The following is a 19,641-nucleotide window of genomic DNA, read 5'->3' as shown; positions in this document are numbered from 1 at the left end:
AAATATATGGAATTTATTTATTTATTTATTTATTTATTGAATTGTTTTGGTTTCTCAAGACAGGTTTTTCTCTGTTTAACAACTCTGTCTGTCCTGGAACTCACTTTGTAGACCAAACTGGCCTCGAACTCATAGAGGTCTGCCTGCCTCTGCCTCCACAGTGCTGGGATTAAAGGTGTGCACCACCACTGCCTGGACGAAATACTTTATTTTTAAATAATTTAATTGATTTCATGTGTGTGGGGAGGGTGGCACTCACGTTTGACATCACCTAGTAGTGGTCAGAGGACAACTTGTGTAGGGAGTCTGCTTTCTCCTACTGTGTGGGTTCCAGGATCGAACTCGGGTGGTCAGACTTGGTGGCAAACACCGCCCCCTACTGAGGCATCTCACCAGCTCTTGGAATGGTTTCTTCAAGATGCCTCGGTGTGTGTGGCCTTGCTAGGAACAGTAGTTTGCAGCCAGAGGGACTTGCCCGTGCCTCCAGAATTAAGCTGGCACTGTTTCGGGAAGCCTGCCTCTCGGAGCCTCCTGGCTTCTTCCTAAGCCAACTGTGTCACCAGAGGCAAGCAGGACTTGGTGGTGGTGGTAGTGTGGGGGCGGGGATAGAAAAATAAGGCTTTCCAGTCATCTCAAGAAAGGACTGCGTCTTTTTGTTTCTGCTGCCTTAGAAAATCAAGTGTTGATCAGGTCACTTCCCATCACCTTTGACAGTATTGCTGATTGCTAAACATTCGCTTCTAAGTCCTAGGAGTAAGAAGCAGGTTCGAAGCTCCGCAAAGCCTCACAGAGTCCAAATGTGATTTTGCATTTTTTAAAAATATATTCTTAAAGGTTTCATAGTTATCATTTGAGGAAGCCTTCTGAAGAAATGCTTAAGCCCAATAGTATAAAAGCTTGACTAAGGCACTTGAGTTTGCAGAAAATAATAATTTAAATTCAGTGCATATGATTTGGGCAGAGAAACTGATCAGCTAAGCACTGTATACTGTTAAATAGTTAATATTTCAGGAGCTAGGCAGAGGGTTCAGCCATCAAGAATGAGTCCTGCTCTTGCACGGGACTCAGAGGTTTGGTTCCCAGAACCCAGGTCTGGTGGTTCACAACTACCTGTCACTCTAGTTCTAGGCCTCCGGCCCCAGCAGACGTGTGTACATGACCCCCTCCACACACATACAATTAAAAATGATAAAAATGGGATTGCATGTCCTTAAAGAAAAAATTATGTCAATCTTGTGGTTTCTTTAATGTCTGGTCAAAATGTCTTTGTATTTTGATGCAAGACTAGGTTTTCGTCATCTCCGTCTTCATTCTTTGGCACTTGGGTAAAGTCTCTACTTCAGCAGAAGGGAGAGACTAGCTGGCGTTTATTTGTTTAGGGTCGGTAATAGTTCTCTGTGTGTAGAGAAGACAGTGAGGAAAACCTTTGGGGGGAAATTAGATAAAAGAGAAACAGATTCTGAGTACTCTTCGCTGCTCTGCTCTCCCAGCCCACTAGTACCCAGAGGCACTTCATACCCATTTCCCTTTCCATCTTTCTAAGTAGATGAAACCTCTTACTGATAGACCTGGGAGCAGAGCCTGTTTGATTGCAAGGCCAATCCTTTTTTGAACTTACACATTGTTGAAATAGTTTCTGATTTAGGAAAAGAAAGTGAGTAGAATAGAAAGAAGATGATTACACAGAGTTCTGGGGCAGAACCTGATATCATAGTCTGCTTAGCTGCCATGACATTAGAGAGATTTTCAAATTTTCTTGTGTCTTTCTGTCTGTCTGTCTGTCTGTCTTTGTACCTGCCTGTTTTTTTTTCCCCTCCCTCCTTCCCTCCTTTCCAGACCGGTCTTATGTATTCCAGGATGTCCCTAAACTACTGATCCTCCTGCCTCTAGGGTCCCAGTGATGCGCACTGTGTCCTATCCTGTGCTAGGCCTTCAGTCATGCATTCATGCAAAATGAGCACTGAGTTACATTCCAGCCCCATAGCTCTTTATGAAGCAGGTAAAACTGGTTTGCCTTTAATAGTTTATACAAAGAAATTTGAGCCGGGCGGTGGTGGCGCACGCCTTTAATCCCAGCACTTGGGAGGCAGAGCCAGGCGGATCTCTGTGAGTTCGAGGCCAGCCTGGGCTACCAAGTGAGTTCCAGGAAAGGCGCAAAGCTACACAGAGAAACCCTGTCTCGAAAAACAAAAACAAAACAAAACAAAAAAAAGAAATTTGAATTCAAGAATTTGAATTTGAGTTCCAGAAACTAAAATTGGGCATGTCTTCTAGTATTAAAGCTGCATATGTGACTTTGTGTGATGTTAGTGTCATATGTGACTCTCTTTCCTAGGTCATTTGCATATCTTACAATTAAGGACAGAACACCTCAGATCTTAACCAAGGTTATTGATACATTGCATCGACATAAAAGTGAATTTTTTGAAAAACATGGAGAGGTAAGAATTATGTCTCAGCTTTAGTTTTGTGTTATTTCCTCATGAGAATAACAGTGTTCATGGAAGGTCTCAGCTCTCATATAAAGATTCATATCTGGCACAAATATTTCCCTGCTTTTCTGTGTGTTGAGGTAGGGCAGCAGTGTCTAGTTTAAACGTGCTGTGTGCTAACAGTTTAGTCTCATGGAACCTTAATGGATCTCTTGTTTTCTGTTGTAAATGAAGTTGTTGACTTTTCTGAAGAGCCTGTTTAGATTTCAGACCTATCTGTATTACAGCACTTGCATTTCTAATTTGGGATCTTAAGTCCCACAAGTGCAGAACTCCCAGTGAAGGGCCATGTGAATTATGATTGATTGACACGGCCTGATTAATGCGTGAAAGATTTGCTGATTGGAGTAGAATAAGACTATAAAAGTCACCTTGCCTGTCCAATCAACAGGTGAGGAAAAAACCTAAATAATCATGTCATTGTCAATAAAAGCCTTTAAAGCTAGGAAGCCAGTAATCTTTGGGTTGTTCAGTATGCTCTAGGAGGCTGCGCATACTACACCTGGCCACCTTCTTTCCTTCCTTCCTGTCTTTCTCTTTTGAGACAAGGTTCTGAGTACATAAAGATATTGAAAGTTTGGACTACAAGCGTGGGCCACCACACAGATTATACACTGCTAGAGAGTGAATTGGGGGCCCCTCCCCACCTCTCCCTTCCCCTCCTTTTCACCCAGGACTTCTGCATGCTAGGCAAACACTTTACCAACTGAGTTGTATGCCAGGGCCTGTACATTTCTTGAACATGTTGGCAGTAAAGATGTAGAGCCACGGTGGTTAGGGATTTTTTTTTTTTTTTTTTTAAATTGGCTGGACTGAAATGGAGCAAAACATCACACAGGTATTTTGAGTGTATAGAGTTGTATTTCTTTCTTTCTTTTTAAAAAAATCATCTGTTTTATGTGTGTGGGTGCTTGGTCTCTTTTGTATGTCTGTGCACCACATACATGCAGTGGCCGTGGAGGTCAGAAAAGGGCATCAGATCCCCAGGAACTGGAGCTACAGATGGTTCCATGTGGGTGAGGGAACCAAACCCAGGTCGTCAGGAAGAGCACCAAGTGCTCTTGACCCCTGACCCCAAGCCACCTCCCCAGCCCCAGTGTTGGATTTCTCTCTTGACCCCTGACCCCAAGCCACCTCCCCAGCCCCAGTGTTGGATTTCTCTCTTGACCCCTGACCCCAAGCCACCTCCCCAGCCCCAGTGTTGGATTTCTCTCTTGACCCCTGACCCCTGGCCCACCTCCCCAGCCCCAGTGTTGGATTTCTCTCTTGACCCCTGACCCCTGAGCCACCTCCCCAGCCCCAGTGTTGGATTTCTCTCTTGACCCCTGACCCCTGAGCCACCTCCCCAGCCCCAGTGTTGGATTTCTCTCTTGACCCCTGAGCCACCTCCCCAGCCCCAGTGTTGGATTTCTCTCAGAACAAATTCTGGAATAATACAAGATCATTTTTTGTTTTCTTCTCTCCTCTTGAGACTATTTCATTTAGGCTGGCCTTGAACTCGGATCCTTCTGCCTGTTTCCTGGCTAGGGTCCAAGGCTTACACCACCATACCCCACTGCCTGTCATTCTTTGTTGCTGACATCCAGCTCATCTTGGACACTGACATTTGGGCTGATGAGCGTTCCCAGTGTTTTATCACATACGTGCAACTTTGTTTTGATGGATGTACATATTTACTTAAGTATAAATGAGCCAACTTTGGGTGCTTTGCTTAAACATTGGCTCCTTTACTTCAGCACAAATCACCGTAAGTCTTTTATAATTTGAGTTCTTTCTACTAGAGTGACTGGAAATGCAGGAATGGGTCACAGCGTCCTAGTGTTTGGCTTTGGCCTCTGCGCTCGTTGTGAGCAGGGGACCAAATACGGCTCTGGCTAAGCATGAGAACGCATTGTCTGTTGTCGCTGCAGCCCTGCCCCGTTTTGCTGGGCTGGGGGTAGGACACTCTTAAAACACTGGCATGAGTAGAGTCAGCCCTTGGTGGCCCCCTGTCACCTCTTCAGGACTCTCATACTTTTAAACTCTCCTTCGGCTCTCTGAACAATACCATGTTTTCCAGGGAATCATGTCCCTCATTTGATTCTCAAAAGCCCATCCCTCTAGACTACCTGATTGGGTAGATGTTGAGTCTCTTGGGGATGGCCCCAGGCCTTATTTATCTTGAATGCTTGGATTGCAGATGTGAGGTGCCATTTATAGGTGGATTTTTCTGTCCCGCCTGCCAGCTCACAAATAACCACACAGAGACTTCTTATTAATTATGACAGCTCAGCTGATAGCTTAGGCTTGTTTCTAACTAGCTCTTATAACTTAAATTAACTCATTTTTATTAATTTACTGTCTCGTGGCTTTATTACTTTTACTTTGTATTGCCCATGCTGCTTTCCTGCTTCTCCCATGCCTGACCAGTAATTCTCCATGTCTCCTTTTTTCTTCTTAGTGTTCTCTCTGCCCCCAGAATCCTGTCTAGCTATTGGCCATTTAGCTTTTTATGAAACCCATCACAGTGACATATTTTCACACAGTGTAAAAAAATATTCCACAGCAATGATGCTTACAACCCTATGTAAGTCTCAACTTGGGCCCAGGTGTGGTGTTGCATGTCTTTAATCTCAGTATGTGGAAGGCAGAGGCATGTGGATCTCTGTGAGTTCAAGGCTAGTCTGGCCCGGTGCGGTGGTGGCACACGCCTTTAATCCCAGCACTCGGGAGGCAGAGCCAGGCGGATCTCTGTGAGTTCGAGGCCAGCCTGGACTACCAAGTGAGTTCCAGGAAAGGCGCAAAGCTACACAGAGAAACCCTGTCTCTAAAAACCAAAAAAAAAAAAAAGACTAGTCTGGGCCATGTGATGAATTTCAGGTCAGCCAGAGCTACACACTGAGACCCAGTCTCCAAGCAGACAAACAAGATCTCAATAACTTCTCCTTAAATAATCAGTTCAAATTAGTGACCTTAGGGTAAAGACTTGCAGGTGGCAAGTTGCTCTTTAGCATGGGAGGATGTGCTGGAGAGATGGCTCAACGATTAAGAGCACTTGCTCCATAGTCATGAGGACCAGAGTTTTGATCCCACTTGATAAAACAAAAAAGATTTGGGTGTATGGGTAGCATTTGGTTGAGTGCCTGCCAAGCATGCATGGAGCACTGGCTGCCGTTCTGAGCAGAGGGAGGAGGGGAGTGAGGACAGACTGTCTAGGTGACAGGATTGAAACGGTGAGGACCCCCTAATAATGATGTTATAGAAACCCTCAGTTCAGCTTGATGACTTTGTCCTCTTCCTAACCCAGGCTGGCCTCAGACTATACAGCCGTGTTGGTCTTGGTCCTTTGATCCCTCTGTCTCAGCCTCCTAAGTGCTGGATGACAGGAGTGCCCTGTTCCCTGCTTCAGCTCCGTCTTGTTTTCCACGAGACATAATCCTGCTGGTGTACAGTGAGGCACTGTATTGTGAGCCCAACATGTGTCTCCTCTCTGTTCTGCCACTGACCTGGGACTTAGTAGGGAGTGAGGATATAGACTGGAGAGCCGCCAGGAGGGGCGCAGGGAGTCCAGGGCTCCTTCCGGCCATGTTAGTGGGAGGGTGTGCAGATGGGAAAGGTCCAGGGGCTGCTGGTGGTTCCCTTCCCCTGTGCTTGGGTCAGCCTTCTGAAAACGCAGAGGCCAGGTCTTAGAGACTAAGAAAGGAAGGTTGTGAAGTCACGCCAAGGCTAAGAGCGTAGAAAAGGCAAAGTGTAATGTCTGTAAGATCATATAAAAGGCAAAATGCAGGTTTAAAACACTGAGTTTCTTCACTTTAGGTCTGTAAAGATATGCTCCCCTGAAGGGATATGCATGCATGTGTGTACCCACAAACACAGCAAAGCTTTTTCTTTGTCCCTTTGTACTTTCACAGGAAGGAGTGGAAGCCGAAAAGAAAGCCATCTCTCTTCTCTCTAAGTTACGGAATGAATTACAGACAGATAAACCGATTATCCCCTTGGTTGATAAATACATCGACACTGACATATGGAACCAGTACCTGGAATATCAGCGGAGTCTTTTAAATGAAGGCGATGGGGAGCCACGCTGGTTCTTCTCGCCCTGGTTGTTCGTAGAGTGCTACATGTATCGGAGGATTCATGAAGCTGTCATCCAGAGGCAAGTGTTTAGTAATGATGATCATTTTTTAATAGTTCAGCAGGGGCCAGCAAGATAGCTCAGCAGGTAAGGGACCCACACGGTGGCAGGGGAGAACTGACTCCTGAAGGTTGTCCTCTGACCCGAGTTCCATAGGCATACCATGTCCTGTGTGCACCCCTCAATAAATAAATAAATGTAAAGAAAGGAATAATTCAGCAAATAGTAACAATACTGTTTTGACATTTCCACAGATGGTTGAATAACATGATCTTACTAAAGATGTGTGTGTGTGTGTGTGTGTGTGTGTGTCTGTCTGTCTGGGCACACATACCATGCATGCATGTGGAGGTCAGACAGCTTATAGGATTCAGTTCTCTTATACCTTCTCACCCAGCCTTAAATATTTTTACAAAAGACTTCTACAGTAAGAACAAAGTGTGCTTACTGAGTAAAAAAATGTTAATGTGGCTGGGTGGTAGTGGCGCATGCCTTTAATCCCAGCACTCGGGAGGCAGAGCCAGGCGAATCTTTGTGAGTTCAAGGCCAGCCTGGTCTGCAAAGTGAGATCCAGGACAGGCTCCAAAGCTACACAGAGAAACCTTGTCTTGAAAAAACCAAAAAAAAAAAAAAGAAAAAAAGAAAAAAAAGTTAATGTGAAATGATTACATAAAATAATTTAAGATGGAACTGGGTGTCGTGGTGCATGCCTTTAATCAACACTGCAGAGGCAGAGGCAGATGAATCTTTGTGAGTTCAAGGCCAACCAGAGCTACATAGTGGGACCTTTTTTTTTTAATTAAGGTAGAACAAGGAAAGAAAATGCTTTATTTATAACAATGATGTGCTTAGTTACTTCTCTCGTTGTGACTGAGCGCTTGGCAGGAAGCAGCTTAGAGGAAGGTACCATGTGGCTGTAGTACACAGGGTGCATTCCATCATGGCAGTGAAGGCATGGCGGCATGAGTGGGCAGTGTGGGCAGCCGGTCAGATCTGCAGCCAGGAGCAGAGAGTTAGGTGAGCTCCGTTAGGAGAGCTGGAGCTCAGCTGCTTCTCCGTTTTGTGCAGCCCAGGGGATGGTGCTGCCCAACTCAGTTGACCTGATCTAGATAATCCCTTACAGACATGTGCAGAGAGTTGCTTCCAAGGTGATTGGAGATCCGGTTAAGTTGACACTCCATATAAACCATTACAAATAATAAATCAGAATTTTCTCTGTATAAGGAATCGCCAGAATGGGGGCTCTTGTCACATACTGTCTTAATCTTTGTTCCATTTTTGTTTTAGTTTTAAGGATTGATTTATTTGTGTGTGTTTATATGCACTACTCTGTGTGTGCATGTTTATTTGTGTATGTGTGCTACTTGTGTGTGTTATGTGTGTAGATATACATGTGTACTACTTGCATGTTTGTGTGTGTTTATATGGACTACTTGCATGTGTGTGTGTATGCTTGTGTGTGTATGTGTATGTAGTACTTTCATGTGTATGTATGTGTGTATATGCACTACTTAAGTGTATATGTGTGTGTGTATGTACTACTTGACAATGTATGTGTGTGTGCTTACTACTTGTGTGTATATGCACTACTTGAGTGTGTATGTATGTGTACTACTTGCATGTGTATGTATGTGCACTACTTGCACGCTGGTGCCAGCAGAGGCTGGAGGGTGTCAGATCCCCTGGAACTGGACTGACAGGAAGTTGTAAGTCACCTAATGTCGGTGCTGGGAACAGAGCCTGGGTCCTCTGGAAGAACAGGAAGTGCTCTTAACCACTGTATTTCTCTAGTCCTGGTATTTTGTTTTTAAAGGCTAGATTAGAAAAAAAGTCTAATGCCATATTTTCCAAAGTCTTTTCATAGATCATGTATTCTGTTTACTTTTTTTTTTACATCGGTTCACAGTGCAAAAGAGGAGGCGATGTGAATCATCTTTCTAGTTTTACAGGTTCCAGAAATACAGGTTTGATGTAAGAGGAATCCTTTAGTACCTGCTTCTAAACACAGCATAGGAAGATTTAAAGTAATTGATCAAAGTGTAGATGACAGTCGTGCCTGTAATTGTAGCTCTTGGGAAACTGAGGTAAGAATGTATGTCTGAGGACAGTCTGGGTTATATAGATAGTTCCAGGCTATCCTTGACTGGGAAACCTGTTGAAGGAAAGAAAAGAAAAGAGAAAGAAAGGAAGAAATGAATCAAGTCAGTACTAATTATAAAATAAAGTTATTTTAGGAAATACTATAACCTTGAGTCTAGGATTTTTTTCTCTCTTAATTTTTATAGTTTCAAAAATAGGAATTTATTGGTTTTGTCAAACAGATACATTTTAGAACTTTGTTTCATCTTTCAGAAACAACTCTCTGACCTGTGTTAGTTTTGCCTACTTTCAGGCTATTTATTAATTGATCATATGTATTTTATTTCCCTCCTGAGACATGGCCTCACTGTCCTTGAACATAGTCCAGGCTGGCTTCAAAATCACTGTCCTCCTGTCTCAGTCTCCCAAGTGCTGGGATTAGAGGTGTGTGCCACCACACCTGGCTCCCAAGTGTTCTTTAAATTAAACACTATGACATGTATATTTATTGTAGGCTTCTTCCACTGCCTGTTGCATTGGTGAAATTCATCCAGTTTGGGATTTTTATGAAGAACAAAGCTACAAACGTGTGTGTGTGTGTGTGTGTGTGTGTGTGTGTGTGTGTATAACTTAACTTTATATATATATATGTATTTTAAATATGTATATATTTTAAATAATTTGTTTAACTTTATTTTATGTGCATTGGTGTGAAGGTATCAGATCCCCTGGAACTGAAGTTATAGACAGTTGTGAGCCACCATGTGGTTGCTGGGAATTGAACCCAGGTCCTCTGGAAGAACAGCCAGTGCTCTTAACTGCTGAGCCATCTCTCCAGCCCCCATAATATGTATATTTTTTTTAAGATACATTTTATTTTATTTTGGATGTATGCATGTTTTGTCTGCATAGATGTCTGTGCACCACTTGTGTGGCTAGTTCTCATAGAGGCCAGAAGAGGGCTTCAGATTCCCTTGAACTAAAGTTACAGATGGGTGGGTGCTAAGAATTGAATCAGGTTTATTGGGGTGCACAATATATCAACCACATTTCCCCTTTTTGTCTAAAATTTAAAAAAGCTTATAACTAATACAATAAAAACTATCCAATAAGTATATATAATATATCCAGTCAAGAATTACATTAACAATGTCTAGTCCATTATCATTAGACAGATTCAGACAAAAACCCACTTCCCTCCCTCTCTCCCTTCCTTTTTTTTTTTTTTTTGTAAAGATGGGGCTGGCTGTCCTAGAATTCACTATGAATTCCAGGTTGGCCCCAGATTCAAGGGAATCCTCCTGTCTCCGCCTTCTGAGCACTGGGCTTATGGGTGTGTCCAACTGCTTCTCTTGTGCTTGGCTGTTAACCAGTCTCATGGGGTCTGTGGACTTTGGTTAGCTGCCCCCCACATTTGAACTCATGCATCCAAATGGCCTCTGTTCTTTTAAATCACCTTGAGGGACTGACTGATTTTGGTAACGCTGTCATTGCTAAAAAATATGTTTGAATTCTTTGGAATTTGTTTCAGAGCCCATTTCCAGTCTTCAAAAAGGAAAATTCATTTTGTTATTATTATATTTAAAAAAATCATTTAACTTTATTTTATGTGCATCTGTGTGAGGGTGTCAGAGCTCCTAGAACTGGAGTTACAGACAGTTGTGAGCTGCCATGTGGGTGCTGGGAACTGAACCTGGATCCTCTGGAAGAGTAGCCATTGCTTTTAACCGCTGAGCTATCTCTCCAGCCCACTTGTTTTTGTTATTTTTGAATCATTCCTCAAGTTTTTTAATCAAAGTGTTTTTACTCAGCTTGCTTGTGGTCTATTCTACTGACATTTTGAGTGGCTTTTTTTTTTTTGAGAAAGGGTTTCTCTGTGTAGCCCTGGCCATTCTGGAACTTGCTCTGTAGCCCAGGCTGGCCTCAGACTTACAGAGATCCACCTGCCTCTGCTCCTGAATGCTGGAATTAAAGGCGTGTGCCACCACCGCCTGGCCACTGAGTGACTTTTGCCTGTTGCTGAGAGTAAACTGTCAAGAGATACACGATCACTGACAGGGTGTTTAATAATGTGCCACAGGTTCTGAAGAAGGTTCCCAAAGAGGAGCTCCAGAGTGCTTTGGCAATGACAGCGCCCTTGGAGTAGAGGTGTGGCTTCCCACACCGCTGCTCAGAAAGAGCAGCCTTCACCTGGTATGTCTTAAAAAAAAAAATCTTGCCTACTACAGTGGCTTATGCCTGTAATCCCAGCACTCTGCAAATTGAAGCAGGAGGATTGCCATGAGTTCTAGGCCAGCTTAGAATATGAGTGGGAACCTGTCTCAAAAATAAAATCAAGTCGGGTGGTGGTGGCGTATACCTTTAATCCCAGCACTTGGAAGGTAGAGGCAGGTGGATCTCTGTGAGTTTGAGGCCAGCCTGGTCTACGGAGCAAGTTCCAGGACAGCCAGAGCTATTATACAGAGAACCCATGTCTCAAAAAGACAAATAACCCCCCCCCAAAAAAAACCCTCAAAATCAGTCAAACAAACAAAAAAAACCCTCATTCCATAAGCCCTATGTTGTTTTTATCCTAATATGGATGGCCTATGAAGAATGTCGCTAACTGCAAACATCAGTTATTCAGGATGTCTTCAATTCCCTAATGACTATCATATTAGTACTTATACCTCGTTAGTTATGTGTTCACGTAACTTCCCATGAAAACGACAGAGCCTCAACACAGACTCACCTTAGGTCAGAGGTAACAGTAAAATTTGACTCACCCCCAGTTTGTGCACAAATGACCCACTTGTTGTTCTGCTGGTATTTACAAGAGTATTGATTGTGTTTTCCTCAAGGGCTCTGGCTCGAACTCTCTGGTGATCACTATGTCGTTCAGGGGTTGTGTTTGCTATCAGGAGCCTTCCATGTAGGGTATGAAAGGATATTGAACTAACATAGTTACCTTGTGATCTCGTTTCTCGATCCCGATTGTGTGTGGTGGGTACATGATTATGGACACAGTCACTATAATTGCTAGCTAGTTCTAGTAAAATAGTTTATTTGAATTTGAGTTTTGTTTTATTTTCTTTGAGATAAGGTCTCACTGTGTAACTCTAGTTGGCCTGGATTTTGCTATGCACACCAGGCTAGCCTTGAACTCAAATCTCCAACTGCCTTTGCCACTGGTGTACCAGGACAAAAGGTGTGCGCCACCAGCCATGAGGTTTGTTTGTGTGACTGAGTTGTCAGCGCTGTGTCTAGCATTGGTCAGTGCTGGTTGCTGAGACGATAATCCCTTCTTCCCGTTAAGGAGCAGCACTCAGCCAAGCGAGGGGTTTGTTGTTGCTTGTCTTTTAAAAGGTAAGGACTCACATAAATGCTTTTGTTTTTCTCCTCCCTCAGTCCACCAATCCATGACTTCGATGTATTTAAAGAAAGCAAAGATAAGAACTTCTTTGAGTCCCAGGAGTCCATCAATGCTCTGTGTATGCACTTGCAGCAGTTGAAACCAGCCAAAGACCTCAGTGAGAGCCAGCTGAAGGATGAGTTTTTTAAACTTCTGCAGGTATCTGAGTGGGTTCTATAGTCGGGCTGCAAACAGTACTATGAGCATTAGTTTATACAAATGTCTATTAGTTTACAGATGTTTATGCATCAGTAACACCAGTATTAGAATCTCTTTTCTGGCTAGTTTTCTTTTATTTCTTTTATTTGACGTTTTGTCTCTCTGAATACTAAAATAAAGAGAACACTGCATGCCAGCTCATTACTCCTTACAGCGCACTCTTTCAGGAAATAGTCCTCTTTCCTATGTCCTTTGTCCTGTAAGCAGTCCAAACCCTAAAGGGGACGGAGTTAGCCATCTGCTGGTCTCTGATTTGGCTGTTGGCCATGTTGCCCCTACTCTCCTTAGAGAAGGCTAGCATTGTCTTCTCATATTGCCACCATGAGCAAGAGATTGATGTCCCAAGGGAAGTCTGAAGTTGTTCTGGTTCTCAGGGAGCAGCGATCTGTTTTCAAAGCTCATAGCTCTGTGACTGTTCACATAAATAATTTTGGACCTATTATGCCAAGTGCTTTCCTAGACACAGGGTCACAGAATAAGAAAAAAAAATGGCCATCTTTGCTGCCCCAGCACCCATATTTTTTTTTTTTTTTTTTTTTTTTTTTGTGTGTGTGTGTGTGTGTGTGTGTGTGTGTGTATGTGTTTTGAGACAGAGTCTCACTCTGGAGCCCAGACTGGTCTATAATTCATGTAGTGCAGACTAGCCTCAAGCTCACAGCAGTCCCCCTGCCTTAGCCCCTCAAGTGCTGAGATTACAGGTGTGTGTCACCACTCTAAGCCTAGGACTTGATTCTGAGGGAGTATAGCTGGTGACCTGAGATGGGATGAAGGGCGTGTGCAGGGCCACAGGGCCTCCTCCCAGCTGGAGAAATTGTCACATAAGCCACTGGACAGGTGATCCCCGCACACTGTAGTAAAGCTGCCGCGGACACGATTCACTTTTGATCTTTGCATTCGTGTCTGGGGCACGTGCTCACCGCAGTGCGCATGTGGAGGTCAGGGAACAAATTGCAGGGCTTGACTCTCCTCCACTCTGGGTTCCAGAGACTGAGTCAGGTCACCGGGCTTGGTGGCAAATGCTGTCACCTCTTGAGCCGTCTCGCCAGCCCCATGTTAGGTTTTATTTTAGCTTATGCCTTAAAAAAAAAACCAAAAAGTCATCAATTGATCTTTTTAAAAAACAATGTTCTTGGTTGAAAATACATCATCCCATTTTAGTTTTTCATTTAATTTCATTTAATTAATTAACTAATTGAGACAGGGCCTTCCATGCTGTTCAGGCTGGCCTTGGACCCCATAGTGTAGACTTTTTTTTTTTTTTTTTTTTTTGAGTGTAGACATTATTTTGTTTGAGCCTCCTCTAAAGTAGCTGGGACTATAGCCACAAGCCACCATACCTAGGCATTTTCCTAATTTTAAGAATTATAAAGCTGGGTGGTAGTGACACATGCCTTTAATCCCAGCACTCAGGAGGCAGAGGCAGGTGGATCTCTATGAGTTTGAGGCCAGCCTGGTCTAGAGTGAGTTCCAGGACAGGCACCAAAACTACACAGAGAAACCCTGTCTTGAAAAACAAACAAACAAAAAAACAAAAAAAAGAAAAGAAAAAAAAACCAAAAAACAACAAAAAAAAAAAAGAAAAGAAAGGGAATTATAGTCAGGCATGGTGGTGCACACCTTTAATTCCAGCATTTGGAAGGCAGAAGCAGGAGCTTTGTAGGCCAGCCAGGGCTATATAGTGAAAATGTATTTCAGAATGTATATTACAGAATACACACACACACACACACACACACACACACACACACACATATATATATTCAGAGAATATATATTCTGGGAATATTCAGAATCTATATATCTTATGTGTATATATATGAGAGTGGAGTCTCTGGATAATATTTATGAGTGAGTGTATATAATACACTATGTTATGCAATAGTGCCAGATTGCTCAGAGCTGGAGTTAGGTGTTTGTGGACTCTGGGCTTGTTATACAAGTGCTGGGAATTGAACTTGGGTCCTCATGATTGCACAGCCAGTGCTTTAGCTGCTGAGCCATTTCTGTAACCCCTTGAGTAATTTTTTAAACAAAGTTTTATTGGAACACAGCTAACATTTTCATGTTGTCTGTGGTGGCTTTGCATCTAACCCCTAGAGCTGCTGGTTATTACAGAGAGCCTGTGGCACATGGTTTTTTGTGGCTGTGCTGGGGTTGAACGCAGGCCCTCAAATGTGCCAGGCAAGTGCTGTAACCCTGAGGTCCACCCTGACCACTTTAATGAATGCTTCTATAGCCAAGACTTTGGTGTACTGTGGCATGCATTACACCAGTCCTCAGGTGGGCAGAGGGCTCTATTCTCATTTCCGTTACAGAATTCGAACCTTAGGGACCTTAAATGCTGCTGTAGTCAAAGTTTGAACACAGGTCGGACTCCGAGCCTGCAGTCCTGGACAGGGGATTTTGTAGCGTAAAAAACACAGGATTACATATCATTTTCTCAAAAATAGCATTGAGCATTACTTCAGTATATAGCTAAATAATAAACAAATGGCTACATTGGGCCTGTTGTAAACATCACTTCCATAAGGGTTGGGTCTTGAGACGTCTCTGCGTCCAGTTTCCATTAGCAAACAAACCAAAGAGCTTTGTCTCAGACACGTCCTCCTCCTAAGATCTCTACTCATTCTCAGACACGCCCTCATCCTAAGATTGTCCAATCATTCTCAGACACGCCCTCATCCTCAGATGGTCCAATCATTCTCAGACACGCCCTCCTCCTAAGATTGTCCAATCATTCTCAGACACGCTCTCCTCCTAAGATTGTCCACTCATTCTCAGACACACCCTCCTCCTAAGATTGTCCAATCATTCTCAGACACGCTCTCCTCCTAAGATTGTCCAATCATTCTCAGACACGCCCTCCTCCTAAGATTGTCCACTCATTCTCAGACACGCCCTCCTCCTAAGATTGTCCACTCATTCTCAGACACGCCCTCCTCCTAAGATTGTCCAATCATTCTCAGACACGCCCTCCTCCTAAGATTGTCCAATCATTCTCAGACACGCCCTCATCCTAAGATCTCCACTCATTCTCAGACACGCTCTCCTCCTAAGATTGTCCAGTCATTCTCAGACACGCCCTCCTCCTAAGATTGTCCACTCATTCTCAGACACGCCCTCCTCCTAAGATTGTCCAATCATTCTCAGACACGCCCTCCTCCTAAGATTGTCCACTCATTCTCAGACACGCCCTCCTCCTAAGATCATCCAGTCATTCTCAGACACGCTCTCCTCCTAAGATTGTCCAATCATTCTCAGACACGCCCTCCTCCTAAGATTGTCCAATCATTCTCAGACACGCCCTCCTCCTAAGATTGTCCAATCATTCTCAGACACGCCCTCCTCCTAAGATTGTCCACTCATTCTCAGACACGCCCTCCTCCTAAGATTGTCCAATCATTCTCAGACACGCCCTCCTCCTAAGATTGTCCAATCATTCTCAGACACGCCCTCCTACAGTTGTACAATCAGTACAAAGAAGTAGGGCTTTTTGGAGATGTGGAGAATAAAGGAGCTTTGCTTTTTCTCTGGATGTCGAATTATAGAATAAATTCTGACCCTCTTTCTCACAGCATCTGATGGTATTTTAACATCTGTGTATCTTAAGTAATGTGGGTACTAATATTACTTAAAATTTTCATATATTCACTAAAATATCATTGTTTTACCTTATTAAATACAGTATCATGTAAATACATTTGTGTCATTGGAGAAAATGTAAATCTGGTGAACATTTAAAGAATTTTGTAGAAATATTATGCATAATTTGGGTGCCTTCCTGTACAGTGGAGTTTTTGTTGGTTATGTAAAAGAGTAATGACCTTTTTTCCCTTTCCATTTCAGATCTCTCTCTGGGGGAATAAGTGTGACTTGTCTCTGTCAGGTGGAGAAAGCAGTTCCCAGAAGACCAGTGTAATCGACTCTTTGGAAGGCCTAAAACCATTCATTCTGATAAATGATACAAAATCGCTTTGGACATTGCTCAGTAAATGCAAGAAAACAGCAAAACCACCTATAGTTAGAGTAGATATTGTTCTGGATAACTCTGGGTTTGAACTTGTTACAGATCTAGTCTTCGCTGACTTCTTGTTATCCTCTGAGTTAGCTACTGAGATTCATTTTCATGGAAAAACTATTCCGTGGTTTGTGTCTGACGTTACAGTGCGTGACTTTAATTGGACAGTTGAACATGTGAAGAGTAGTAATCAGGAGTCCACGTCCACCTGTGGTGCCGACTGGGAAAACTATGTTAAGATGGGTAGATGGATTTACCACGATCATTTATTTTGGACTCTGCCTCACCCATATTGTGCGATGGCCCAGGTCGCCCCTGACTTGTATGCTGAACTACAAAAGGCATGCCTTGTTTTGTTCAAGGGGGATTTGAATTACAGGAAGTTGATGAGTGACAGAAAGTGGGAGTTTACCGTTCCATTCCATCAGGCCCTGAGTGGCTTCCACCCTGCACCTCTGTGTAGCATAAGAACATTAAAGGCTGAGCTTCAGGTTGGTCTGCAGCCCGGGCAAGCCGAACAGCTCTCGGCTTCTGATCCCCACTGGCTGACCACTGGCAAGTATGGAATATTTCAGTTTGATGGTCCACTTTGACTCTGCTCGGGAGTTCCCGGTTAATCTCCTTTCAGCTCCAGAAAAACAGTGCATGGATCTAGTCCTGCTCCTTAACAGCCGTGGGAACCCCATTTCTCAGCTCCTATTGCTCCCTTACACTGTAGATGACGCTTCCTTGGAACAGTTCCCCATTGCCATGTTTGGGAAGATGGGGTTTTAAGCTAGTTACACTCTGCTGGAATTTTCATCACTATTTCAAGTTAAATGCATACTTTTAAGTGGTTTTAATGAACTCATTCTTAATTGCAAAGAATGAGAAATGAAAGCGAAATCGGCTTCTTAAGTTAGTTAATCCTGCTTTTTTCTTCCTTAAACAGAATGATTATTGAATATCCTAAGAATCCTGCATATTATTTAACTTAGTTTTGGCTCTTGAACTAATGGCCTACTGAGCACATGCCTTGTAACAGCTCTGTAGGGAGGCATGTCCGTGATGCTTGAATACACAGAGACAGAATTACCTCAGACCTGAACTGCAGCCTGCTCTCTTGCATGCATCTTAAGTTTTAAAAGCCTGTTTTCTTGCCTGACTTTGTGTTTGATTGACCTGTGATATGGGTCAAAGCACAAACTGAACATTGTGAAAAAGCAGTGTTTGACAGAGCGCAAGTGCAGGAGCTTTTCCATTCTCCTTCGATGTCCACGTTGACGTCGCCACCACACAGGTGTCCAGATGAACAGCTTCCGTTTGCAGTACTAGAAGAGTGTCAGATGGAAAAGCTTGTTTTGCGTTGTGTTCGATACTGCCAATCCAAGCTCATTCTTTACATTACACATTGTATTCCTCACCTCAGACGTCAAGAGTCTGCAAATTCATGCTACTTTGTTTGGAAACAAACCTGGAAATGTTTTCTTGTACTGGAATAATAAATGAATTTTACTGAGAAATCTCACTGGCTTTGATATTCTTTGGGGACAAGTGAAGAGAAGATGGCAGATGAGATCTGCATTGTCCCTGAATTTTGACGGTTACCTGTAGTTGTGAGATAGTACAACGGAAATGAAGTTAGTCTCTGCTCCTGCTCGGGCTTTGGATTCTTTCAAGATATCTAAAGCCATCCGGGCTGTGCTGCTTCTTGGTCGTGCGCCTGTTTGAAGCACCAAGTCACTGAAGTGCTCGGCAAGTTCTGTGTACAGAACTGACATTCAGAGTGATGTGTTTGGGTGGTTCATGGCGGGGACAGGAGCTATCATATACCACACTTTGCCAACCGCTGTTCTGGCGTCCCTTATTTTTGCTAGGTGGTTTGTTAAGAGTGCACATTGTAGTGTTTGAGAAAGTGGTTCAGCCCCACCCCCTGCAAGGGAAAGCAAAGAGGTCAGAGCAAGAGAAAAAGGGGGCTGTCTGGGGGAAAGTTCAAGATGGAGTTCTTACGGATTCTCAGCAGGAAGCAGTGCCTTCCTGTTACTTCTTAATTTTTTGAGACAAGTTCATTCAGTAGCCTAGGATGGCCTTGAACTCTCTGTGACCCTCCTGCCTCAGCCTCCCAGGTAGTGCTGAGATTACAGACAGGAACTAATGACTGGCCTCTCCCTCCCTCTCACTTTTTAATTTTTACACTATATAGCCAAAGTTGGCCTAGAACTCTCTGTGTTTGTTTGGGACAGGGTTTCTCTGTGTAGCCCTAACTGTCCTGGAACTCGCTCTGTAGACCAGGCTGGGCTCGAACTCAAGAGATTTACCTGCCTCTGCCTCCTAGCTGGAATTAAAGGCATTTCCCACCATGCTTGGCTGCTAGTCTAGAACTCTTATCTGTAGTGCAGGTTGGTCTCAAACTCATCCTCTGGCCTCAGCCTTCCAAGTGCTAAGAGTGCAGGTATGTACTGATATGCCCACTTACCACTTGACTTTTTAAAACAGCTTGATTGACACAATTCGATATGATTTAGTTGAAGTGCACAGTATTTTAGTACACTCACAAGCTTGTGCAATCATCTTTACAACTGACTTCAGAACATTTGTCACCCCTAAAATAAATCCAGTATCATTGATAACTACTAATCTTTTTGCCTCTGTGTATTTATTTACATATTCTGGGCATTTAATATGATGGAACAATAAAATGCATGGCCTTTTGTGATTGGCCTCTTTCAAAGGACCATTCCTTGTAGCATGTCATCAGTACATCCCCCTCTGACAGCTGAATAGTACTCCATTGTATAGATAAGACCACGTTTTACTAGCCTATCAGCACTCTTTCTCTTTTTCTCCCTTGTTTATTGTATTTTCATATGTTTGTTTTCAGATAGTTTCTCACATTGCCCAAGTTGGCATTGAACTGGCTATGCAGCTTCGGTTGTAAGCTAGTGATCTCTGAGTCTCCACCTTCCAAGTTTCCATTTCCTCGCTTAGGATGCTGTTGCTATGACCATTGATGGACAGACAGATAATGATGTTTCAAGTTTTCTGGGTAGATCCTGGGTCATGTAGTGGCTTGAATGTTTTGATTGACTGCCAGAAGTTTCTCAAATGTCATGCTTCCTTCAGCAATGCTTCAGGGCTCTAGTTGCTTCACATCCTTGTTAGCATTCAGCACTATTGATGCCTTTGATTATATCCGTGGTGCTGGACATGGAGCAAATGATGCATTTACTGGCCATTTCTGTACTTTTTTGGATCATAAGTTTTAGGTGAGCTGGACTATAGATAGAGTTTGAGACCAGCTGAGGCTACACAGTGAGATCATCTCAACAACAAAAAATCGGGCCAGGAA

At 43.3% G+C, this 19,641-nt stretch overlaps 1 protein-coding gene across 3 annotated transcripts in view; it reads left to right on the top strand.

Annotated features, from left to right (window-relative positions):
* The window catches only part of Armt1 (acidic residue methyltransferase 1), a 62,464-nt gene extending 44,644 nt beyond the window's left edge, over nt 1–17,820 (top strand). For 2 of the 3 annotated variants that reach the window (XM_052750961.1, XM_052750960.1), the window contains exons 2-5: nt 2,336–2,441; nt 6,383–6,627; nt 12,073–12,235; nt 16,142–17,820. In XM_052750961.1, the coding sequence (XP_052606921.1) occupies nt 2,336–2,441; nt 6,383–6,627; nt 12,073–12,235; nt 16,142–16,906 (1,279 nt within the window). In that variant the 3' untranslated portion in view covers nt 16,907–17,820. The remainder of the gene's footprint in view (nt 1–2,335; nt 2,442–6,382; nt 6,628–12,072; nt 12,236–16,141) is intronic. The other variant, XM_052750962.1, reaches the window with a different exon arrangement.
* Nucleotides 17,821–19,641: the final 1,821 nt, after the last annotated feature.

This window comes from Peromyscus californicus, unplaced genomic scaffold, assembly GCF_007827085.1.
Source record: "Peromyscus californicus insignis strain IS unplaced genomic scaffold, ASM782708v3 Scaffold_22__1_contigs__length_63687245, whole genome shotgun sequence".
NCBI classification, from domain to species: Eukaryota; Metazoa; Chordata; class Mammalia; order Rodentia; family Cricetidae; genus Peromyscus; species Peromyscus californicus.
The sequence above is the reverse complement of the archived record's forward strand: the minus strand, read 5'-3'. Positions and strand labels throughout refer to the sequence as shown.